Genomic DNA, 26,051 nt, shown 5'->3' on the forward strand with positions numbered 1-26,051 from the left:
AACCCCTTGCTGAAAGGCTGAAAATCCCAAATCCAAACCCCCGGAAATCTCAACATCTGCGAGGAAGGCAGAGTTTTGTGCGTGTGGATTCAGCGTCACTGTTCCCTGTTGCTTGGATTTCCGGAGTTCTTGTTATCTTTCCTTTTTTCCAGATGAAAATGTCACCTCACCTTTTGTTTTTCAGGGATGAGGGGGTCCAAGAGGAGGCACCTGACAGCTCCAGAGTGCCAAGCCCTGGCCCGGAGCACCGAGGGTTCTTCCCCCCTGAGGCAGCCCCTGAGCCTGGGCCGAGGAAGAGGAGGAGCACAGCGAAGCCTTCATCCCATCCACGGGACACGGAGACATCCCAGAGGTGCTTTGGGGAATTTTGCCACGGGACTGGGGACACCTGAGCCTGGTGTCACATCCATCCCTGCTGGGAGGCTTTGCTCTTCCTGCTTCTCTCCTCTGTTTGATTTGTAGGTGGTTTTTTTTTTTTGGTTTTTTTTTTTAGATATTTATTTTAATTGTATTTATTCGTATTTATTTCATGTCAGATTTTCATTTCATTTCTATTTTTTTTTAATTTTCTTTTTTATTCTTTTCTTAAAATTATTTTTGTTCTAAAAATCTCAAATTCTGCTCCCAAATTTTTCTTCATTCCCTGATATCTGTGGAATTCCTTCCCACTTTTTCCCTTTGTGCAGCAGCAGGCTGGCACCAAAATCCAAAATTCCCAAAATTTTTCCTCATTCCCTGATTTCCATGGAATTCATTTCCACTTTTCCCCCTGTTTGCAGCACCAGACCGATCTGGGATGTGACACCAAATTTTCCCAAATTCTTCTTCATTCCCTGATTTTCATGGAATTCCTTCCCACTTTCCCTCTTCATGCAGCACCAGGCTGTGCTGGGACAATCCCAGATTCCCAAAAGTTTTTCTCATTCCCTGATTTCCATGGATTTCATTCCCACTTTTTCTCTTTGAGCAGCAAAATTGCAAATCCCCAATCCCAAATTCCCCAAATTCTTCTTCGTTCCCTGATTTCCATGGAATTCTTTCCCACTTTTCCACTCTGTGCAGCTCTAGCTGTGCTGGGACAGTCCCAAATTCCCCAAATTCTTCTTCACTCCCCGATTTCCATAGAATTTATTCCCACTTTTCCACTCTGTGCAGCTCTAGCTGTGCTGGCACAATCCCAAATTCTTCTTCACTCCCCGATTTCCATGGAATTTATTCCCACTTTTCCACTCTGTGCAGCCCCAGGCCAGCAAAGGAACATCCTGGATTTCTTTGGGATCCCAAAGCCAGCCCAAGTGGGACCTGCAGGGATGCAGAGCTGTGGGATCAAGGAAGAACCTCTGGATCCCTTTTTCCCTGGATCTCAGAATTCCTTCAGGAACACCAGCAGCAATTCCTCACTTCTGCATTCCCAGGACTTTGTGCTACCTCCCAGTGGACATTCTAGGAAAAGAACTGTTCCAGCTGCAACCTCAGGAATTCCCAACCCAGAGCAGGATTTGGGGAAGGACCCTGAGGAGAAAATTCCAGAAGTGAGGAGGATCAAGCAGGAATGGGAAGAGCTGGAAGTGGAACCTCTTCCTGATTCCCACTTTGGGCTCCTGGGCACTCGGAACTGGCAAGTTCCTCAGGGATCCATGGATGATCTTCCTGCTGAAATCCTCAGGAATATTTTTGCCTTCCTGCCAGTGCTGGATCTGTACCAGAACCTGAGCCTGGTGTGTCACTACTGGAGGGAAATAATTTGGGATCCACAGGTAAGGAATACTCTGGGATTGTCCCATGGCTTCATCCGTGCTCTGCCTTTGCTTTGCTCCTTTAAATCCCATGATTCTTCCCACAATCCAGGAATTTTTAGGTCTCCTGCTATTTTTTTTTTTTTTTTTTTTTTGTCTTCTAGACCAAAAGTTGTTGCCTTGTATCCAAAATCCATATTGGAGCAATGTTCCTTCCCATCCATGGAAAAGTAAAAATCTGGATGATTCCAGAAAATCTCCCTTCCACTGCAGCCTTTTTTTCCTGCCAGGAGTTACCCAGGGAATTCCTGCTGTGTTCCCAAACCTCTGGGTGTGTTTGTGGTCACCAAATGGATTTGGAGGAAAACCCTGGAGCTCTGTTTTTATGGATTTTGGTTCATCTGGAATCGAGGCAAACAAATGGAAATTGTTTTGCCTGCAGGAATGATCCCTAAATCCCACAAAAAGTGACTTGGGAACAGCCAGCACTGCTCCAGAACTCACCATTCCCAAAAACCCAGCCCTATTTGCAGGCTTTGAGTATTTTCACCTATTTTTCTCTTCCCTTCTCATTTTTTTTCCCATCTCTCTCTCATTCTTTTCCCCCCTCTCTCCCTCTCATTTTTCCCCCTCTCTCCCTCTCATTTTTCCCCCTCTCTCCCTCTCATTTTTCCCCCTCTCTCCCTCTCATTTTTCCCCCCTCTCTCCCTCTCATTTTCCCCCCCCTCTCTCATTTCCCCCCCTCATTTTCCCCCCTCTCTCTCATTTCCCCCCCTCATTTTCCCCCCTCTCTCTCTTCCCCCCCCTTTTCTTTTTTCCTCTCTTTTCTTCTTCCTCTCTCTCACTTTTCCCCTCTTCCCTCTTTCCATCCCCATCTCCTCTCCCCACCTATCTCCTTTTTGACCCCCAGGACTTTAGGGGTCCCCTGGCTTGTCTTTTTCCCCCTGGAAATCCCAGTTTGGAATGCCAGGAGGTGAAATCCACTGCTTTGTGCTTCCCATTCCAGTTTATTCCTTGGAAAAAGCTCTACCACCGCTACCTGAAGAGGGAGGACTGGGCCCTGCAGAGAGTTGAGCAGATCCTGCAGGAATTTTCCATAACCAAGGAACAGCAGGGATGTGTGCTGGGGCTGGTCAGGTGAGTCCAGTTTGCACCTGTGGATCCTCAGGTTTTCCTTGCTTTGGGATTTTTGGGTTTGTCTTCTAAACAGGTGGGAGATGTGCAGGAAAATGGGGAGGGGAAAGTGGTTTTTATAGGGAAAAACATCTAAAAATGGACAAAACTTTTCTTTTCCTTACTCTGTTTGGATGCACGATCCTGGAATCCTGGAATTGTTTAGGTTTGGAAGGACCTCTAGGACATGGAGTCCAACCATTCCCAGCACTGCCAGGGCCACCCATGTCCCAAGTATCACATCCACATGGATTTTAAATCCCTCCAGGGATGGGGACTCCACCACTGCCCTGGGCAGCTCTTCCAATGCCTCACAACTTTTTCCATGAAGGAACTTTCCCTAAAATCCAATCTAAACCTCCCCTGGCCCAGCCTGAGGCCATTCCCTCTCCTCCTGTCCCTGTTCCCTGGGAGCAGAGCCCAAATCCCTCCAAGAATTCAGGGAGTTGTGCAGAGCCTCAAGATCCCCAATGAGCCCTCTTTTTTCCAGCCCCTTTCCTATCCCCCTCAACTTTTCCAGACCCTTCCGCAGCTCCATTCCCAAGCCCAAAACTGATCCCATGATTCCAAGGATGAAATCTGGGAAGATGGAAAAGGGCTGCAGTTACTCTCCTGCCCTGCCTGATGAGAAGCTGCAGAGACCAGGATTCCATGATTCTATTTCCAATGAAATTTTTTGTGCAGCACCAGGCTGAGCTGGGAACTGGCACCAAAATCCCAAATTCCCTAAATTCTTCTTCATTCCATGATTTCCATGGAATTCATTCCCACGTTTCCACATTGTGCAGCACCAGGCCAGCACCAAAATCCCAAATTCCCCAAATTCTTCTTCATTCCCTGATTTCCATGGAAATCCTTCCCACTTTCCTCTTTTCCCATTCCCGGCAAGCAGTTTTCCTGGGTCTGCACTGATTTATCCCCCACAGCTCCCAACAAGCCCAATCCCAAGAGAAATCTTTGTTAACCACAAGTGCTTTGCTCTGATCCCTGTAATTCTGTGTGGTGGAATTGGGTTTGGAGCAAGGTGGGTCTGGCTTCTGGAATCATGGAATGGTTTACATTGGAAGGAACCTCAAAATCATCCAGTTCCACCTCCTGGGCATGGAATTCCACTAAAGGAAATTCAGAGACAGCCAGAAGGAATCTCCAGGTTAAGGGCTGGATGCACGAGTTTATTCCAGCCCCTCTGTGTCACAAAACTGGGAATTCTTGGCTCCTGGCACTGGGAAGGGCTGGAAATCCATTTTTCCAGCTGCTCAAATTCCATGGAAAACACAGCAGGGATTAAAAGAACCTTCTGCAGGCACGCTGGGGGTGCTTTGGAGGAGCCACAATTTCCTTGGAGAGCCAATCCCTCGTTGCTTCTCCTGCACAGGTTGGTGTCATCCACAGGACCCAGGGTGGATCCCAGCGGGGTCCTCCAGATTCTGGGAACTCATCCCCTCTTCCCAAAGGCTCAACTCTGTGTCCTCAGGAAATTCCCAGATCTACAGAGCAAGCCTGGGGTGAGTTTCACTCTTATTTCTGCTTTTTTGTTTTTGTTTTGGTTTTTAACAAATTCCTGCCATGTTCCCAAATCTCTTGTCACCAAATGGATTTAGAGGGAGACCCTGGAGCTCTGTTTTTATGGGTTTTGGTACATCTGGAATTGAGGCAAACAGCTGGAAGTTGTTTTGGCTGCAGGAATGATCCCTAAATCCCACAAAAAGTGACTTGGGAACAGCCAGCACTGCTCCAGTCTCTCACCATTCCCCTGGGGAGATCCAGGTTTTCCTTTGTGCCATTCCCATAAATTTAGATGGATAAAGCTGGACTGGATGCAAATATGGGATGTCTCCTCCCTCCCTAACACATCCCAGAACTCTGCTTGTTTTGGTCACTCTTCCCTCCCGTATCCCAAACCTCTCCCTCTTCCGCGTTATTTGGGATAATTCAGATTTAGGATTTAACAGCTCCTCGTGGAATTTTCTCACCTCCAAGTAGGATTTTCCATACTCCTGGCAGCTCCAAGATCTTTTCACTCTTTCCTTTCCTTTTTACAGCCTGAGATGATGTGGGCAGTGGTTGCAGTCATGGTGCTGTTCTCTGACGGTGTCCGTGACATCCAGAAACTCCTGGAATGTTTTGGGAGCCCCCGCTCCAAGGTGTCCGTGCTGGAGGTGACAGAGGTGCTCCACTGCATGGCCACGCTGCTCTTTGCCATGAGGGACAGGAGCATTCCCATCTCCAACAGGTCAGGAGCTTCCCATTCCATCCCTGCCCTGCTTCCCACCAGCCCAGCTTGCTCCAGCCTGGCCTTGGATGCTTCCAGGGAAGAGGCAGCTGCAGCTTCTTTGGGAATTCCATTCCAGCTCTTTCCCCCCCACACCTGTTTGTTTTTTTTTTTTTTTGTTTGTTTTTTTTTTAATCTTCCCTCCTCTCTTTTTTCCCCCCCTTCTCCTTTTCCCCCTTCCCAGCTGCAGTTGGGAATTCCATTCCAGTCCTTCCCTACCTTCCCTGCCTGGAATTCCTTGCCAAAAAATCCTACCTCAGTCTCCCTTTTTTATCAATCTGAAGCCATTCCCTGTGTCCTGTCCCTTTATGCCTCATCCCCAGTCCCTCTCCAGCTCTCCTGGAGCCCCTTTAGGCCCTGGAAGGGGCTCTGAGGTTTCTCCAGCTTTGAATTTCAAGTCCCTCCAATTCCCAGGGGATCTGGATCTCCAAGCTGGCCTTGGACACTTCCAGGGATGAGAATTCTCTCTAGGAGTTCCATCCCAGTGCAGGAATTCCATCCCAATATCTCATCTATCCCATCCCTCTGGCATTCCCCCTTACCCTATCACTCCTTTCAGGATCCAATATTAAAAAAGCCAAAACCATTTTTCCCAAAATAAAAGCAGGATTTAAAGAAACTTCCTGCTCAGCTTTGATAATTTAATGTTTTTATTACCTCCTCAAAGTTTATTTATTTTACTTCATCCCAAGTCCTAGGAGTTTCTTCCCTCATGATCCTTTTGTTCCCCCACAAAAAAAAAAAAAAGAAAAGGATCTGACCAGAGATTCCTTCAGAATTGCAGTGAGGATAAGGACACAGGGAAATACTTGGGAGAAAATTGGGAAGGAGCTGGAGTGGGAAATGAAAATAGGCAGGAATTAGATGGCTCTGGAAGCTGTGAGTTCTAAGCCAGCCTGTGGGACAGGGAAAGGTTCATCCCCTCCTTCCTGAGGGAATTGGGATGTTTGTTTGGAGTGTTAATGATTAATAATTGCTGGATAAAGTCATTAACCTGCAGAAAGCCTTGGTCAGCAACAAGAGCTGTGATCCAGGTCAAAATCCAGGGATTTTAGAATTTCCATCTTCTTGGGCAACCCAGACCAGAAAAAGTAGGAATTCCTCCTGGGAATAAGGAGGAAATGTGTCCTTGGGGAATTGCCTGATGCCTGTTTGCAGTAATTAATGAGTCTGAGGGTCCAAATCATGATGACAGACACAAAATCTGCCCCAGAGGGGTGGAAGAAAGGAACAAAATTTCCCTAAAAGAAGGGAAAACTACAGTGGGAAAATCCTGCTGCTGGATAATCCAGATTAATTTTACACCAATTGTCGTCAACACAATTAAAACCAAAGAATCTCTTTGCTCTTCCCTCTGCAGTGAAAAACCTCCCCTAAAACCATTCTGAACCAAGAACTTCTTTACTCTAAAAGCCCAAAGCAGCCCCAAATTCCCTCTGAGCTCCCCCAGCCCCAGCTCTGTCATTAATTGTGGCTCAGGAGAGCAGAATTATCCCCTGGACTCTGATCCCAGACCATGTTTGCATGGAAGACCCTGGAATACAAACATGGCAGGGCTGAGGGAGAGGCCACGCTCAAGGAAATTTTGCTGTCACTTTCCAGGGCAGAATTAATTAAAAAAAATAGCATTTTAAAATAGTGATAATTTCCTGCAGATCTTGAGGCTGTTTGATTTTTTTTTTTTTTTTTTAATTATCCAATACATTTCTGGTGTTTAAGTGACTGCAGAGGTTTCATTTATTTTTAATGATTTCTCAGTGGTAATTCCTGGTTTATCCTTTTTTTTTTTTTTTATTTCCAGGATTCACTACAATATTTTTTACTGTTTGTCTCTGATGGAAAATGCCTCTGGAATTGTGCAACCACTGGAAGAGGGAAGAGTGGATTTGTGTTCCAGGTGATCCAAGCAGTGCCTTGAGGGAATGCTGAGCATTCCATGGAGTGGGGAGCAAATATTCCACAGCAGGAAAAGGTGGAGATGTGGCACTGATCCATCTCCACCTTCCCGTGAATTCTCAGAGGAAAATCAGGATTGGGCCTAGAATGTGGAAAATTGGAATTGCTGAGTTTAAATTCACTGCTGGGTCTGGCTTGGAATCGTGGAATGGTTTGGAATCACCCAGTGCCACCCCTGCCATGGCAGGGACACCTCCCACTGTCCCAGGTGCTCCCAGCCCCAGTGTCCAATCCTTCCTTGGACATTCCAGGGATCCAGGGGCAGCCACAGCTGCTCTGGCAATTCCAGCCCAGCCAGGAATTCCTAATTCCCAAGATCCCATCCATCCCTGCCCTCTGGCAGTGGGAAGCCATTCCCTGTGTCCTGTCCCTCCATGCCTTGTCCCCAGTCCCTCTGCAGCTCTCCTGGAGCCCCTTCAGGCCCTGGCAGGGGCTCTGAGCTCTTCCTGGATCTTTCTCTTCTCCAGGGGAACATTCCCAGCTCTCCCAATCAATAAGGAATAAAACACCTCTCTGGCCTTTGGAGATCCAAGCTTTATTCCTTTTCTGCTGCTTCATTGAGTCATTTAATTCCTTATACTCACCTGGAGAAAGGGAATGGGATAAATTAATCCATCACTGAGGTGAAGCAAAGATAAAACTGGTTTTAATGAGCTTAAGGTGCCAAATTCATCCTTAAAGCACGGCTTAATCCCTTGAAAACATATTTTCTTTTGTTTGTGTGTGATATTTTCCTGGATTCCCTAAAAAAAATTTCCCAAGATTTTTTTATTTTATCTCCAGTGTTTTCTTATTCCATGCTTTTCCCATTTTCCCAGCAACTGTGTTGCTCCCAAGATGGGATGGGATCAATCAATCTCTCATTTTCCTCTTAATTTGTTTAATGTTGGGTGGATTTATTTTTGGGATTTTTAAAGGATTCATTTCTTTCTCACTTGTTGATTGGAATTTTTCCCCTGTTTTTAGTGGAAGGGCTGATGTCAAACTGACCCACGAACAGCAGAGGATTTTGAATCACAAAATTGAGTCTGGCCAAACAGTGAAAATTATGGCATTTGCAGGTAAGAGCCCAAAATGATGTTGGAAAAATGACAATTTTGGACAATTTCTAATCAACTCCTTCCCTTCCTGAACCCTCGGTCCGAGGGATTGTGAGATCCCAAGGGGATCAATTTGTGCCTCTGGGATAACAAATTTAAGGGGAAATCTGCCAAAAATTGAGGTGGAATTAAAAGAGGAGAGAGAGGAGTGGGAAAATGTGGAACTGCCCTGCAAATCCTGAGATTGGGAAAGGAGGAGGAGGAGGAGGAGGAGGTGTTCCAGGTGCTGGAGTGGGGATCCCTGTAACCCTGGAGGAGCAGTTCCTGAGGGACTGAGCCCATGGAAAAAGGGATCCAGGCTGGAGCAGTTCCTGAGGGACTGAGCCCATGGAAAAAGGGATCCAGGCTGGAGCAGTTCCTAAAGCTGTGCCATGGAAGGTTTAAGTTGGATATTTGGAAAATTCCTCCATGCCAAGGTTTGTCCAGCCCTGGCACAGCTGCCCAGGCAGGGATGGAGTCCTCATCCTTGGAGGGATTTAAAAACCCTGTGGATGTGGCACCTGGGGACATGGATGACCTTGGAAGTGCTGGGAATGGTTGGGCTTGACCTTAAAGAACTTTTCCAAACTTAATAATTCCCTGATTCTCTGAAATCAGGAGTGAAGTGGAATGTTGAATTTGGGACAGCAATAGAGGGAGATGTAAAATATATCAATATATGGAATAATTCATTCCTGATTGTGGATATTTTATTCCTTATTTTCCTCTCCTCTTCAGGCACAGGGAAAACCTCAACTTTGGTCAAGTATGCAGAGAAATTCCGGGAGCTGAAATTCCTTTACCTGGCTTTTAATAAAGCTGTGGCAGAGAAAGGGAAAAAGGTTTTTCCAAAGAATGTCACGTGCAAGACCTTCCACTCTTTGGCTTTTGGAAGCATTGGGAGACAGTGAGTGGGGAATTCAAATTCCTTTGTGGAAGCAGGGAAAGTGCAAGGAAAGAAAAAATGGTTTTGAGGCAGCACAAATAGTGGGGGGAAAATTGGAATTTATGGTTTCCAAATGGACGCAGCGGGATGCTCCAGGGATTTTAGCATCCCTGGGAGCACCTCAAAGCCCAGGAGCTCCTCACAGGGAGGTGGAGGTTTTCCACCTTCCCATTTCCACTGGAATGCTACGACTGCTCCAAGTGCTGCTTTTCCTGAGCAGAGGCTCACTTTCCTTATCCTGAGCTGTTCTAATGATTCAATCTCTGTCCAGTTCTGGCCCATCTAAGATGGGGATAGAAAGGAAAATGAGCCATGACCTGGAAAAAGAGGGAAATCTCATTCCCTGGCTCTGCAAACGCTCTGGAATTCCAGGGATGAGCTCAATTTTCCATCTCTTAAGATGAATAAAATAACAAATCTGTGCTTCCACCAGGACAAATTTGTGCGGATTTCAAGGTATTGAACTGGGAAGTAAATCTGAGCTTTTTTCCAGGGATAGTTAACCCAAAAAAAAGGCATTTCTGTGTGGTTTAATTTTTTTTTTTGTCTTTTCATCACGTCTGGCACAGCTACAAAGACAAAGGCAAACTGAACTTCTCCAAGATGTCAGTTTATTCCATCAGCTTCCTCCTCCAGAGCCGGAAGGGCCAATCCCTGTTTATAAGAGGGAAACTGGTGTCCAAGACCTTGGAAAATTTCTTTTCCTCCTCAGATGAGGAGATCTGTGAGGAGCACACACCCCTGTGGTTCAAAAACACTCATGGGCAGATGGAGCTCATGAGCAGAGAGGAAAAGAAAGTGAGTTTTTGGGATGGAGCCTCTGGAATTTTCTGAGGTTGGACGGGGTTTGGAGAAATCTGGGATAGTGGGAGATGTCCCTGCTTGTGGGTAGGGTGGCACTGGATGGGCTTTGAGGTCTCTTCCAACCCAAACCATTCCATGATTTTATACAATAATTCACCGTCATCCCCTTCCCAAAATGTTGTTTCGCAGGGATCTTCCCATATTTTGCTGAAATTTGGGAAGAAAGATTGGTACTGGGGGATCCTTCAGCCAGAGAAAGGGCTGGGGGAAATCCTGAGCTCTGGAAGAAAGCAGAGGCTGGAAGCAACAATCCAAAAGGAACTGGGAGGAGGAATCCAAAAGGAATTGGGAAGAGGAATTAAAAGTTTGGGAGGAAAACTGAGAAATTGGGAGGAGGAATCCAAAGTTTGGGAGGAGGAATCGAATCCAAAAGGAATTGGAAGGAGTAATCCAACAGGAATTGGGAGAAAGAATGAGAGATTAGAAGGAGGAATGAGAATACTGGGAGGAGGAATCTAAAGTTTGGGAGGAAGATTGAGAAATTGGGAGGAGGAATCCAAAGGAATTGGGAGGAGGAATCTGAATATTGGGAGAAGGGATTAAAAGACTGGGAGGAGGAATCAGAAATCAGGAAATGATTGGAGGAAAACGTCCCTTTCTGTGGAGGGGGTGGGACTGGATGGGCTTTGTGGCCCTTTCCAACCCAAACCATTCCATGCTTTTACTTTCATCCATTCATTTTAATCCCAATCCTCCTGTTTCCCCATTTTAGATCAGTGTGGAAGAGGCCAAAGAGATTTGGCACAACATGAAGAAGCTGGATGGAGATGCAGAGAAGAGATACAAGATGACTTGTGATGGTAAAAGAGATGGGAAATCCCTTGGGAAAAGGGGATTTGGTGGTGGAAAAATCCATGGATTTATTATTCCTGCTTCTGCCTGAGCATCCAAAAGGAGAAAATCCTTTTTTTTCCTGCTGCTGGCTTACCAGGGAATATCCCTGTGGCGCAATTTTTCATCTATAAAACAAATTTGTGCTCCCACCAGGGTAAATATGTGCAGATTTTAAGGATATTTCCTTTTTTTAGTGGCTAAAAATCAAGACCAAAATGTAGAAGTTGCTTCCAGCACATCCTTTCCCTGGATAGTGCTGGAGATAACTGGAAAAACATTTTTTTAAATTTTTTAAATTTTTCCTGGGTTTTCCCTGGATTATTTTTCCCCCGGATTTATTTTTTTCCTGGAATTATTTTTTTTCCTGGATTTTTTTTTTCCACTTTCCTGGATTTTTTTTTTTTCTTTCCTGGATTTTTTTTTTCCCCCTGGATTTTTTTATCCCCCTGGACTTTTTTCCCCCCTCCCCTCCGGATTTTTCTTTCCTCTGGATTTTTTTTAATGTACTTCTTGGCATTTTCAAGAAATTTGAAATCATCACATTTGGGCTGCCAAGGGAAACAGAAATTTTTTGCAACCCTTCCGAATGTGGAAATTCCAAGCGGGAAGTGAGGCCAGAAATATTACAAAATTAAAAACAAAATAAAGGGGGAAAAAAGGATTTGATTTAATAATTCCAGTGGTTCATGCTGAGAAAATTCCCCTCTCCCTAAAATTCCTGCTTTTTTTCCCTCAGGATATTTAAAACTTTGGCAGCTCAGCAAGCCCCAGCTCTCGGGGTACGATGCAATTTTTGTGGATGAAGCTCAGGATTGCACTCCAGGTGAGTTGTTCCAAAAGTTGGAGCTCAAATCCCACTTCCAGAAGGGATTTCCAGGAACCTATTGGAATTATTTGAATTTAAACACTTGGAATTTCAGCTTGAACTTTTTAGCCCAGATTTCACTTAGGTTTGGAGGAGGTTCTTCCCTCATCGACTGGAAATTTGGTTTTATGTTACTTAATCAGTGATTTGGTTTTATTTTTGTTGTTGTTTTTATTCAGAGCCGGGATTAAAAACATCATTTTTTTTGTGTTTGGGCTTGGTTATTTATTAAATGTTATTTAAAGTACAAAGAGTTGTGTAACACTTTTAGGTGAAAGCCAGTAGAGTGGAGGTTGGAATTTAGCTCATTACAAGGTTTTTTTAAAGCTGAGCAGTCTAAAAAAGAATTAATCATTATTAATTAATTCATATAACTTATTTGCAGTTTTGACTCAATAACTAAACTTTTGTGGCTCGCAGTGCAGCACTAATTGTTTAGCTAGAAACTACTGCTTGAAATTATGAAGAAGAAGACAGAAAGGAGATAACACTTAAAAAACTTTCTATTTTAAGAATCCCATTATTTATTTATTTATTTCTATTTATTTTTATTATTATATTATTATTTATTATGTTATTTATTGTATTTTTTATCGTATTATTATATTACTTTTATTTATTATTTAAGAATCCCATATTTAATATCCCATTTATTTATCCCATTATTGGATATATTGGATATATTTATCCCATATTATTGGATTTTAAAACTTTATTTTAATTTTTATTTTTTTTTTAAAAACTTTGTTTTAAAAATACTATTATATTTGAAAACTTTTCAATTTAAAACACTTTTTTAACCAACTTAATTTGTAACCAATTTAATGAATCCATTTGAAACCAAATTTAACCCATGTGAAATTACACACTCTTATTTTAACTGCACACTTGTGAACTTGAATTTCATTACTCAAATTTGGAAACCTTCTCTAAGGAAAGTAGTGTTCTCCAGGTGGGGCAGAAAGCTCAAAACCCCCAGCTATCTGAGTTTCAACAATAATCCTATTTATTAAATTTTTTTTATTTGAAATAATATTTTTTTTTACAATAATCCAATTTTTAATTTTTTTTGTCCCCCCTCACAGTCAGAAAGCTCGAAACCCCCAGGTATCTGAGTTTCAACAATAATCCTGTATTTTAATTTTATTTTTTTTTAATAATCAATTTTTTTTAATTTTTTTTTTTTTTTTCCCTTCACAGCGATCGTGGATATTGTGCAATCCCAAAAATGTGGGAAGATGCTGGTGGGAGACCCTCACCAGCAGATTTACACCTTCAGAGGAGCTGTGAACACCCTGAACTTGGTTCCTCACACCCACGTGTACTACCTGACCCAGGCAAGGACAGCCTTTTCCATGGAGAAATCCCAAATCCCTGGAAAATGTGGAGCCCTGGGATGGTGGTGGTTTAGTGGAGTGATCCCATCCTGGGCCTGGAAAAGTTGGGAGTTGAGATAGAGGCTTTGTTTTAGGGAGATTGCCTTGGTTGGTTGGTTGGTTGTTTTGAGGGGATCACATCTGGGATGCTGAATCCAGCTGTGGGTTCCTGGGAGAGCTGGGAATGTTCTCCTGGAGAGGGGAACGATCCACGGAGAACATCCAGAACATTCCAGGGCCTGAAGGGGCTCCAGGAGAGCTGCAGAGGGACTGGGGACAAGGCATGGAGGGACAGGACACAGGGAATGGCTTCCACTGCCAGAGGGCAGGGATGGATGGGATCTTGGGAATTGGGAATTCCTGGCTGGGCTGGAATTGCCAGAGCAGCTGTGGCTGCTCCTGGATCCCTGGAATGTCCAAGGAAAGGTTGGACACTGGGGCTGGGGGCAATCTGGGACAGCGAGAGTTGTCCCTGCCCATGGCCAGGATTTTTGGGGAAATTATTGGAATATTTTGGGGATTTTTGGAGAAAACTTGTCCGGGAGGTTAGTGGGAACCACATAATTTGGATTTAGGGATGATTGGCATTTCCAGGAATATTTTGTTGGGATTTTAATCTTTTTTCCAAGGGAAAAGTTTTCCAGGAGGTTGGTGGGAATCACATAATTTTGATTTAAGGATGACTGGGATTTCTGGGAATATTTTGGAGGGATTTTGATCCTTTTTCCAAGAGAAGGTTTGAAGAACAACCAGGATTTATGGGGCTGTTTTGGCAAGATTTTGATATTTTTCCATGGAAAAGTGATCCAGAATGTTGCTGGCAATCTCATTCTTCCATACAGAGCAAATCTTTTTTGTAGATTCCAACAATTTTCCTGCTGATCCCGGGATTTTTCTGTGCAGAGTTTCCGCTTCGGGCCCGAAATCGCCTACGTGGGATCCACAATCCTGGACGTGTGCAAAGGGATCCGCAGCAAAACCCTGCTGGGAGGGAAACACGAGGGTGAGCTGGGAGTGGGAATTCCCAAATGATTACTGTGGAAATCTGGATTAATGAGTTAATTAATAACTGGGAATGGCCGTGGATAACTGGGAATTCCTGCTGGGAATGGCCATGGATAACTGGGAATGGCCATGGATAACTGGGAATTCCTGCTGGGAATGGCCATGGATAGCTGGGAATGGCCATGGATAACTGGGAATGGCCGTGGATAACTGGGAATGGCCGTGGATAACTGGGAATTCCTGCTGGGAATAGCCGTGGATAACTGGGAATTCCTGCTGGGAATGGCCGTGGATAACTGGGAATTTTTCCTGGGAATGGCCGTGGATAACTGGGAATTCTTCCTGGGAATGGCTGTGGATAACTGGGAATGGCCGTGGATAACTGGGAATTCCTGCTGGGAATGGCCGTGGATAACTGGGAATTCCTGCTGGGAATAGCCGTGGATAACTGGGAATTTTTCCTGGGTATGGCCGAGGATAACTGGGAATTCTTCCTGGGAATGGCCGTGGATAACTGGGAATGGCCGTGGATAACTGGGAATTCCTGCTGGGAATGACCGAGGATAACTGGGAATTCCTGCTGGGAATGGCCGTGGATAACTGGGAATGGCCGTGGATAACTGGGAATTTCTGCTGGGAATGGCCGTGGATAACTGGGAATTCCTGCTGGGAATAGCCGTGGATAACTGGGAATTTTTCCTGGGAATGACCGAGGATAACTGGGAATGGCCGTGGATAACTGGGAATTCCTGCTGGGAATGGCCGAGGATAACTGGGAATTTTTCCTGGGAATGGCCGTGGATAACTGGGAATTTTTCCTGGGAATGACCGAGGATAACTGGGAATGGCCGTGGATAACTGGAAATTCCTGCTGGGAATGGCTGTGGATAACTGGGAATTCCTGCTGGGAATGACCGAGGATAACTGGGAATGGCCATGGATAACTGGGAGTTCCTGCTGGGAATGGCTGTGGATAACTGGGAATTCCTGCTGGGAATGGCCGTGGATAACTGGGAATGGCCATGGATAACTGGGAATTTTTCCTGGGAATGGCCGTGGATAACTGGGAATTTTTCCTGGGAATGGCCGTGGATAACTGGGAATTCCTGCTGGGAATGGCTGTGGATAACTGGGAATTTTTCCTGGGAATGGCTGTGGATAACTGGGAATTTTTCCTGGGAATGGCCGTGGATAACTGGGAATTCCTCCTGCAGGGGACGTCAGGGGCGGCCGGCTCGGGAAGGTGGCGCTGCTGTCCCGCAGTAACTGGAACGTTTTTGAGGACGCCGTGGAATTCTCTGGGAGAGACCCCCCGGCCAAAATCCACATCATTGGGGTGAGGGCCAGTCAAATTCCCTGTCCAATTCCTAGGATTTCAGAGAAATATTCCAGGAAAAAAACTGGAAATTTTTTGTGCCCGGGGATTCCGTTATTCTCCAACCTGTGGAGGCCTCATCCAATTTTTTAGGACAATTTATCCCATTTTCATGAGGGATGGGGCAGGGAAAGAGGGAAGGACAGGTGGGACAAGTTGTTCCAAGGTTTTTAATAAATATTCCAGGAAAAAGCAGGAATTCTCAGGAAAAAACTGGAATTTTCTGTGGCCATGGATGCCGTTCTTCTCCATCCTGACCAGGCCTCATCCCGTTTTTAGGATAATTTTTCCTTTTTTAGGATAATTTTTCCCATTTTTATCAGGGATGGAGCAGGGAAAGAGTTTTGGAGCCTGATTTTGGGTATTTTTGCAGGATTGGATCCTTGGGAATTTTAGGCTGGTATTTCAAATTTTCCATTATTTTTCCACCCAAATTTCAATTCAAGGAGGGACTGGAATGCTCAGGACTGAAAATATTCTGCAGTTTGGAAATTGTTAAATGGATTAAATTAAACAACAACAATCTTATTTTATTCTGGTTTATTTTTTTCTCATTTTTTTCTCATTTTTTTCTCATTTTTCTCTCTAAATAAAATTTATTTATTAAGAATAAAATCCTTAATTTATTAAGAATAAATAATTGTTTTATTGTTTATATTTATATTTATGTATTAATATAATTTTTATTTATTTATTTATTTTTAATTTCTTTTTGTTAAGAATAAATTATTTATTTTATTCTATCATATTCTACTTTATTTTACTTTCTTTTGCTTTATTTTATTTATTATTTTTATTTCTAATTTTTTTATTTTTTATTTATAAGTTTGAATATTTATTTTATTTTATTTTATTTTATTTTATTTTATTTTATTTTATTTTATTATTAAAGTACATTTTTCTTCATTTCAGGGACTGGGAAGATTTGGCCTGAGCAGAATTTATGACATTTGGAAGCTCAGCCAACCTGCAGAGGTCAGGAAAAATTGTAAGTATTCCCTTCTCATTCTTTTTTCCAGGATTTGTTGGGTTTTGCTGGAAATCAAAACCCTTTTTTATTAATTGGTTAATTAAATTGGTTAATTGTAGATTTCCTAATTAATTTTTTGTTTGAAACCTGTTTTTTAAGTTTTTTATCACAGTCTGGGCTATTTTGGCTGCTTAATTCCAGAAATCCCAGAATTTTGGATATTTTTCCCAGAATTTTTTCAAATTTTAGATTGTTTTTAATTTATCTTCAGCTTTTCCTGGATTATTTTGGGTGTAAAGCTCCTTCTTTTAAAAGTTCTTGTAAAACTCAGGATAAAATTCAGGATCAAATCCTGGATTTCCTTTTAAATATGGAATAAAGTCCAGGATAAAATTCAGGATTTCCTTTAAAGTTCAGGATTTCAATCAGGATTTCCTTTAAAATATGGAATAAAATTCAGGGTTTCCTTTAAATATGGAATAAAATTCAGGATAAAATTCAGGATTTCCTTTAAAGTTCAGGATTTCAATCAGGATTTCCTTTAAAATATGGAATAAAATTCAGGGTTTCCTTTAAATATGGAATAAAATTCAGGATAAAATTCAGGATTTCCTTTAAAATTCAGGATTTCAATCAGGATTTCCTTTAAAATATGGAATAAAATTCAGGGTTTCCTTTAAATATGGAATAAAATTCAGGATAAAATTCAGGATTTCCTTTAAAATTCAGGATTTCAATCAGGATTTCCTTTAAAATATGGAATAAAATTCAGGGTTTCCTTTAAATATGGAATAAAATTCAGGATGAAATTCAGGATTTCCTTTAAAATTCAGGATTTCAATCAGGATTTCCTTTAAAATATGGAATAAAATTCAGGGTTTCCTTTAAATATGGAATAAAATTCAGGATGAAATTCAGGATTTCCTTTAAAATTCAGGATTTCAATCAGGATTTCCTTTAAAATATGGAATAAAATCCTGGATTTCCTTTAAAATATGGAATAAAATTCAGGGTTTCCTTTAAATATGGAATAAAATTCAGGATAAAATTCAGGATTTCCTTTAAAATTCAGGATTTCAATCAGGATTTCCTTTAAAATATGGAATAAAATTCAGGGTTTCCTTTAAATATGGAATAAAATTCAGGATGAAATTCAGGATTTCCTTTAAAATTCAGGATTTCAATCAGGATTTCCTTTAAAATATGGAATAAAATTCAGGGTTTCCTTTAAATATGGAATAAAATTCAGGATGAAATTCAGGATTTCCTTTAAAATTCAGGATTTCAATCAGGATTTCCTTTAAAATTCAGGATTTCAATCAGGATTTCCTTTAAAATATGGAATAAAATTCAGGATAAAATTCCTGATAAAATTCAGGATAAAAAACCAAGATAAAAACCATTCCTTTAAAATCCAACCAAAAAATCCAGGGTTTTTTTTATGAAGAAAACAAAAAATGCACCAACTTTCCACAAATAATCAATCACGCCAACATTATTCCCAATTTTTGTTTGGGAAAATAAAAATTTCCCAGCAAAATTCCCTTGGCAGTTTGGGAATGAACACAGCGTGGAAAAATCTGAATTAAACCATGGAATAAATGAGAATCTATTCAATAAATCCAACCTCCCTCCCAGCAAACCTCGAGATCGAGGATTCCTTCATCAGAAAATGGGAAGAATCCGAGGGATTTTTGGGATTGAAGGAATACGCTCAGCGCGTGGACGACAGAGACCTGGAAGGGAAAATTTCCATCGTGGAGAAATACAGGGAGAGGATCCCAGAGCTGGTGGAGAGGATCCAGGGAAGCCACGTGGCCCAGGAATCCCTGGCAGGTGAATTCACATTCCTGGAAAAAATCCAGGATCATTTTCTAATCATCTGATCCTGGGAAAAAATTGGGATGATTTTGCAATCATTTCATCCTGGAGAAAAAAAAAAATCTGGGATAATTTTCCAATCACCTCATCCTGGGGAAAATTTGGGTCATTTTCCAATCACCTCATCCAGGAAAAAAATTGGAATGATTTTCCAATCATCTCATCCCAGGAGAAAATCTGGGATTGTTTTCCAATCATCTGATCCTGGGAAAAAATTGGGATAATTTTCCAATCATCTTATCCTGGAAATAATCGGGATAATTTTCCAATCACCTCACCCTGGAAAAAAAATCCAGGATTGTTTTCCAATCACCTCAAACTGGAAAAAAATCCAGGATTGTTTTCCAATCATCTCAAACTGGAAAAAATCAGGGATCGTTTTCCAATCGCCTCATCCTGAAGAAAATGGGGATATTTTCCAATCATCTCATCCCAGGGGAAAATCGGGATAATTTTCTAATCATCTCATCCTGAAAAAAATCTAGGATTGTTTTCCAGTCACCTCACCTGGAAAAAATAAGGATAATTTTCCAATCACCTCATCCTGGGAAAAGTCCAGGATGATTTTGCAATCATCGCATCCTGGAAATAATTGGGAAAGTTTTCCAATCACCTCGAACCGGAAAAAAAAATTCAGGATAATTTTGCAGGCACCTCATCCTGGAAAAAATCTGGGCTCATTTTCCAATCACCTCACCCTGGACAGTTCCTCACCTTGAACTGGATCGAGTTGTTTTTTTAGGAAGGAACAGGAGATTTTGGGATTGGAATTCTCCTGTGCTGGAGCTGGGAATGTTCCCCTGGAGAAGGGAAGGATCCAGAGAGAGCTTCCAGAACATTCCAGGGCCTGAAGGGGCTCCAGGAGAGCTGCAGAGGGACTGGGGACAAGGCCTGGAGGGACAGGACACAGGGAATGGCTTCCATTGCCAGAGGGCAGGGATGGATGGGATCTTGGGAATTTGGAATTCCTGGCTGGGCTGGAATTGCCAGAGCAGCTGTGGCTGCCCCTGGATCCCTGAGATGTCCAAGGAAAGGTTGGAGCAGCCTGGGACAGTGGAAGGTGGAACCCCTTCCCATTTGGGATTCTTGTTGGAGTTTGGGGAGAGAGATGTTGTCAGGTGCTGAACATTGCTTCTTTGGGAATGTGGTTGGAGCTCAGGATTCCAAACAGGAATCTCCCTTGGTACAAATTCCCTTCATCCATCCTCATTCCCCACAGAGGAGCTTTGCCTTTATTCCCTGATTTAAATCTGGGAGAAGGGGAACGGACGGAGAATGAAATGAAAGAAAAATTTAAAAATACCGTTTTTGCTGCCAAGACTGATCCTTTTTCCTTGTTTTTCCCAGATTTTCTCATCGGGACCGTGCACCAAGCCAAGGGCCTGGAATTCGACACCGTTTGTGTCGCGGATGATTTTGTGCAAATCCCTTCAGTCAGTGGGGAATTCCTGAGGAGGATGAACGTGGCTCTTGGTGAGGGAACGGCTCCGTGGGGACCCCAAAAAGTGGGAAAGAAAAGGGGCTGGAGAGTGGGAACAGAGCTGGGAAAGGGTCTGGAGAAGCAGGAAAAGCTGAGGGAGCTGGGAAAGGGGCTCAGCCTGGAGAAAAGGAGGCTCAGGGGGGACCTTGTGGCTCTGCACAACTCCCGGACAGGAGGGGACAGCCAGGGGGGATTTGGGATCTGCTCCAGGGAACAGGGACAGGAGCAGAGGAAACAGCCTCAGGCTGGGCCAGGGGAGCCTCAGGGTGGATTTTAGGGAAAATTCCTTCATGGAATTACCAAAGGCATTGGAAGAACTGCCCAGGGCAGTGGTGGAGTCCCTGTCCCTGGAGGGATTTCACAGCCCTCTGTGGATGTGGCACTTGGGGACATGGGTGGCCTTGGCACTTCTGGGAATGGTTGGACTCCATGTCCTAGAGGCGTTTCCAAACCTAAATAATTCCATGATCTTGTGTCCAAACAGAATATGGAAAACAAAGATCAAATATCTTTTTTTGTTTTCCTTTTTGTACCTATTTCTAGAGCCCTCCCAGTGATTTTTCCCATTAAAACAACTTCCTCATAGTCCTGCACACCTTTTCCAACCCTAAGGATTCTCCCATTCCATAAATGTTCCCACAGCCAAGCTGGGAGTTGTATAGCAGAAAAACTCAATCCAGCTTTGGGAATTCACTGCTTCCCTGAGGCTCCTGTTCTGGGGGAGCTGCTCCCTTCCCAGTGAGCAGAGGGAATCCAGAGACTGGGACGCTCCTGCTGGCCTCCAAAGTGGACACCAGGAATTTCCTTCTGCCTTTGCTTGGAGGGAGGAATGTGGGATGAGGCAGGAGCTGCCCAGCAAACACAGTGGCTGCAAATTCCTCCTTTTCCAGAGAAAACCCCACTGTCCTTCCAGAACTGGAATCCTGGAATGGTTTGGCTTGGAAGGGACCTTAAAACCCATCCAAATCTATGGGCATTGGACACTTCCCACTATCCCAGCTTGCTCCAAGGCTCATCCAAGCTGGTGAAGCATTGAAGGACCACAGAGCTGTTGATCCCTGTTCCCTAAATCCATGGATTGTCTCTTCTCCCTCCTAGGCAGGACCCCTGAGGATGAGTGGAACCTGCTCTACGTGGCCGTGACCAGAGCCAAGAAGTGCCTGCTCATGTCCAAATCCCTGGAAAACCTCCTGACTCTGGCTGGAGTGAGTGAAACCTTCCCAGGGCAAAGGAATTCTGCTCGGGGGTGATTTAAGGCACCAAAGGATTATCCTAAAATCCATCCTGATCCTGGGATTCATGCCATGGACTACTCCTTGTGCTGGCACGCACCAGAAGAGCAGGAATCAGTTTTGTTCCTGCATTTTACTGCTCCATCAGAGATTCCAGTAGGAAGACGCAGGATTGCACTGGGGTTTTTCCATAGTTCTTGCATTGGATGTTGTTTTCCACAGATCCTGGGTTTTTATCTCCATGGAGCTTCCCTTTTCCCTTCCTTCAGGACCTTCCAGCTCTTCCTTGATTCCCCTTCCTTCCTTTTCTTCCTTCATCTCTTTCCTGCTGTTGATTTCTGATGGAGCTTTTTCCTCACCAGGAATCTGGGGTTTTGTTCCTTCTTTAAATCCCATCATGTTCCAAGTTGCTTCCTTATGGGTTAAAAAAGTTACCGAACAACCTTCAGCTTCCCTCAGCTCCCTCTGAGGGGTGATATTCCCTTTTTTTCCATGTTTCCTAGGAGCGTTTCCTGCGGGTGGAGCTGCTGAGTGAGGCTGGGAAGGACAAGGATGGAGCTCCTGTCACTTGTTGTGTGTCAGGATGTACAGAATCCCTGGAATTCAGCTCGGGGCTGGTGGTGAAGAAGCTCCCGTTGACTCGCGTACGTCACTTCCCTGGGATTGGGATTTGGGATTTGGGAGCCTTCCCAAGTCATTCCAGTCCTGTTCTGAGCAGGGGTCTCAGCTCCCCATCCAGTTCCTTGTCCTCACAACCAGGGGTGAATTCCAAGGGTGATTCCAGGTCATTTTGCACTTCCCACAGATCCACTCAGTCCCGAACATCCCATCTGGGACCTCAGATGGATCCAAGTTTGGGGTTTTGTTGTGTCAGATCCCATGTGTGATTCATGGAATATCTATGTGGGATTGGCACAGCACCTCTGGCCCCAGTGACAGTCCAGCTTTTGGGGCCAGGTTTGGGTTTGATGGCACTTGGATCCTTTTCCGGAGGGTGCTGGGAATGCTGAGTTCCATAGGGAACACGAGGTCAATCTGTGGAGCTCCATGTCCAGGACAGCCTCAGGCTGTGCCGGGGAGCTTTAGGCTGGATATTGGGGGAAATTCCTTCATGGAAAGGGTTTCCAAGTATGGGAATGGGCTGCCCAAGGTGGGGTGGAATTCCCATCCCTGGAGGGATTTCAAAGTGGCACTGTGGCATTGTGGATGTGGCACTTGGGGACATGGATGACCTCGGAGTAGCTGGACTCCGTGTCTTTGAAGATATTTTCCAGCCATTCCATAATTCTGTTTGGGATTTCCTTGCTTTGGGCACATCATGGCTCCCTTCCCTGGATTGTGGCAGAGCTTGGAAGCCGAGGTTGTGTTCCTGCAGCTTCCTCTTCCCTGAAATCTCCTCTTTTCCTCCCACAGAGCGATGGCAGCCGGGATCCAGGGGGATTCCTTTGCCAAGCTTGCACCCAGCAGTTCTTTGGCTCCCTGACTCCACTCACCTCTTTCCCAGCAACCAAGGAGGAGCACATCCAGCTCTAACAAAGCCCTCCAGCTTCCCAGAGCCATCCTGTATGTGGGACAAATCCTGTTGGCACATCCCAGCTCCAAAATCAGGCAGATGTTGGCGCAGGATTTCAGCCCAGCTCCAAATTCCAGGTGGATGTGGGAGCAGATTTCAGCCCAGCTCCAAATTCCAGGTGGATGTGGGAGCAGATTTCAGCCCAGCTCCAAATTCCAGGTGGATGTGGGAGCAGATTTCAGCCCAGCTCCAAATTCCAGGTGGATGTTGGGGCAGGATTTCAGCCCGGCTCCAAATTCCAGGTGGATGTTGGGGCATGATGTTCCCAGCTCCAGAGGGACTTCCAGGCTCCCTGGGGATGCTCTGATTCCTCTCCAGCCCTGCCTCATGCTCCAGGAGCTGAGAATGGGATATCCAAAGGAATCTGCACTTTAGGAATGGGATCAGACAGAACAGGGTTCATATTGGAGCATTCCCCCTCTTCCCCTTCTCATCAGTGTCCAAACTTCCTGAAAATCCCATCATTCCTGGAAATCCCTCTGACCCACTGGAAAAAGAAGAAACACAATGCTGGAAAGTATCCAAAGGAAGTTTATTTATTGGAAATGAAGTGTTCCTGCCCAGCCATGGGAGGAAATCCTAAATCTCTCCCAGATAATTAAATTTCCATCCTTGCAGCTGAGGGATTTCCCTGGACTCTCCCTTCTTCCTGCAGCCAGTCAGGAGGGAAGAAGTGAGGCAGCAACAGAAAAATTCCTTTGCTTTGGTTTCAGCCCAACTCAGGGACAAACTGGAGAGGGATTTCCAATCCTAAAATTAAACCTATAGCGAAAAAAAAAAAACCCAAAAAAAGCCCAGACACTTCCATTGTGTCTCTCCCTGCCTTTAAATATCCTTTATTTCCTGGTCTTCCTGGGAATGCTCAGGTGGGTCACACTCTCCCTGCTCCGTGCCACAATTCCAGAGCAATGGGAAATCAAAACTGAAAGTGATTCAGAAAGGGGAAGGGCCACTGCCTGGAGCTGTGGGCTGTGCCTGCTACAGGAATCTCATGCATCCTGGTTTTTTCCCATTCATGGAGCTGCACTTTTGACTCCAGGAATGCATTCCCTTTGAGGGCAGGAATTCCCCCAGACTCTTGGATCCGGGTGGGAGCGCAAAGCCTGGAGTGGGTGTTGGATCAAGCACCCCCAGTGCTCTCTTCCAGCCTCTCCTGTTTCCTGAGCGTTCCTTGGGAACATGTTCTCAGATCAGAGGCACAAAAAGGACAAGAGCAGCCAGGAAAAGGAATTTCAGCTGTTGGATCCCTACTGCTTCCCAAGCTTTTTGAGAACTGCCAGCTGCTGCTGTGCTGTCACCTCTGGAGGATGGGAATGAACCCTTCATTTCAGTAGTGTCCAATGGGAATGTCCTTGGTGGCCTGGGGCTGGATTCATCCCAGTCCAGTCCTTCCCAGATACATCCAGGTCAAGAAGCCACTGCTCTGTTATTTTCTATATAAAATATATATATTTATACATACAAATAGAGAGCTGCCTTTTCTGGAGTGTAAGGAAACAAGTGGATAAAATCTGGATAAGGAAACAAATGGATAAAACCTTCTGATGGATAAAGGGAAAAACACACAGGAAAATATTCCCTAAATTGTGTTATTTGGTCCTTGATGGTGTCTGTAGAGAAACTGCTCCAGCTTGGATTCCCTGTGAGCTGGAAGTGCTTCCAAAGGATCCCTGAGCTCTGTGTGAGGGTGGGATGGTCCCACCACCTTTGGGTCTGGCTCAGTGCCTGGAAGAGAGCAGGAAAGGGATGAGGATGTGGGGAAATGCTTGGCTGGATCCCTTTCTATCTAATTTCTGGGACTGGGGACAAAGATGGGAAAGGGATGAGGATATGAGGGGATGCTTGACTGGGTCCCTCTCCAAACATTATCTGGGACAAAGCTGGGAAAGGGATGATGATGTGGGGAAATGCTTGGCTGGATCCCTCTCCATCCATTTTCTGGGATCTGGGACAAATCTGGGAAAGGGATGAGGAGGTGGAGGGGATGCTTAGCTGGCTTCCTCTCCATCTAATTCCTGGGATTTTGGACAAAGCCAGGAAAGAGTTTGGACAGGTATCCAGCTAATCCAACTCTGTCCATGCTCCTGGACAGAGAATGGGAATTACCTGGGGCAGGACAGCTCAGCTTCGTCCCAAACCCCATCCCAACCTCCTGACCCTCTCCCTACTCACCACCAGCATCCCCATGGCCGATTCCCCCAAATCCCAGCTCCCAGTGCAAGACACCCACCCACCTTTGGGATCATCCATGGGAATCATCCGTGTTCAGGCCGGAAAGAACAGCCACACATCCCTGGCTGCTCCGTGTGCTCCGCCACCCCTCAGGGGAGCATCCAGCATTCCATCCTCCGGCATCCCTCGGGAGGGCGGGTGCCCCAAGTGTCCCCAGGGTAGGTGCTCAGCCCGTGGGGACAATGACAGCAGGTGCCACCTCCTCATTCCCAGAGGGAAGAGCCCCCATGGGAATGTCCATCTCCGTCACTGTGTAGCCCTGCCTGGTGCACCTATGGAGGGGAGGAGGAGCATCAGGGCTTTTCTTTGGAAAGCACAGAAGTTTTAGAAAACTCCTTCCTGGGATTTGGTTTTGATGGCACTTACTTCCTCCTCCAGCTGCAGGCAGCTGCAATTCCAATGGCCAGCAGCACCAGGAATCCTGTGGGATGGACACATGGAGTAAGGAGCATCTCCCAACCCATGGCTGATGAATGCCACCAAAATAACTCCATAAGGAGCCAAAACCACTCCAGGCACCATCACAAAATGCCCTCCCCACCCCTAGAAGAAGGGAATTGGGAATTCTTCTTTCCAGGAAGAAATTTGGGTGCTGAATCCTTCCCCCCCTCCTCTCAGTGGCATTCCCATTAGAATTTATCCCCATGGAATAAAGCTCCCACAGCCCCCAAAAGGGATTTTAAGCTTTAAAAAATAAAGTAAGCCCCTGTTTCCTAAATAAGCTTTTTTTCCCAGCTTACCAATGGAAGAGGCCACGGTCTGGATGGAAACTGGAAAAGAGGAGAGAAAAGAAAATTTTGAGCTGCCAAGGTAGGAAAGGGGTGGATGCTGGGAGGAGCCTCACTAAAAAGGAGGGTGGAGAGAAGGAAAAATTCCATTGGAATAGCAAAAGAGCCTTTGTGGATGTAAGAAGCCCCAGGGGAGATTTGCATTCCCTTGGAAATTGGCCCAACCTGCAGCATAATCCGTGGGTGGGATGGGCAGCGGGGTTGTTTGCTCTCCCAGCATGGATGTGTCTGGTGTTGGAATCATCTCTGGTGGCCTGGATCTGTCTGGTGACAGCCCATCAGGTGCTGGTGGCACAGGTGTCGGTGTGGAAGCTGGGGAGGGGCTGGAATTCAGGCTGGCACGGGTGGTTCCTGCTGGGAAAACGATGGGAAATCTTTAAATTCTGCCAATCCAAAGGCAGCGCTATTATTTCT

General features: G+C 44.8%; 1 protein-coding gene across 1 annotated transcript; it reads left to right on the plus strand.

Annotated features, from left to right (window-relative positions):
- The first annotated feature begins 120 nt into the window (after positions 1–120).
- FBH1 (F-box DNA helicase 1) lies at positions 121–22,760 on the plus strand. Its single transcript, XM_062492384.1, has 20 exons — positions 121–352; positions 1,240–1,757; positions 2,743–2,873; positions 4,285–4,414; positions 4,952–5,142; positions 6,983–7,078; positions 8,104–8,198; positions 8,955–9,123; positions 9,732–9,960; positions 10,739–10,826; positions 11,597–11,683; positions 12,926–13,062; positions 14,005–14,104; positions 15,321–15,442; positions 16,394–16,469; positions 18,090–18,287; positions 19,680–19,805; positions 20,911–21,017; positions 21,548–21,688; positions 22,458–22,760. The coding sequence occupies exons 1-20, from the start codon at positions 187–189 to the stop codon at positions 22,575–22,577; spliced, it is 3,027 nt and encodes a 1,008-aa protein (XP_062348368.1). The 5' UTR covers positions 121–186; the 3' UTR covers positions 22,578–22,760.
- Positions 22,761–26,051: the final 3,291 nt, after the last annotated feature.

Source organism: Cinclus cinclus, chromosome 4 (genome assembly GCF_963662255.1).
Source record: "Cinclus cinclus chromosome 4, bCinCin1.1, whole genome shotgun sequence".
Lineage (NCBI taxonomy): Eukaryota > Metazoa > Chordata > Aves > Passeriformes > Cinclidae > Cinclus > Cinclus cinclus.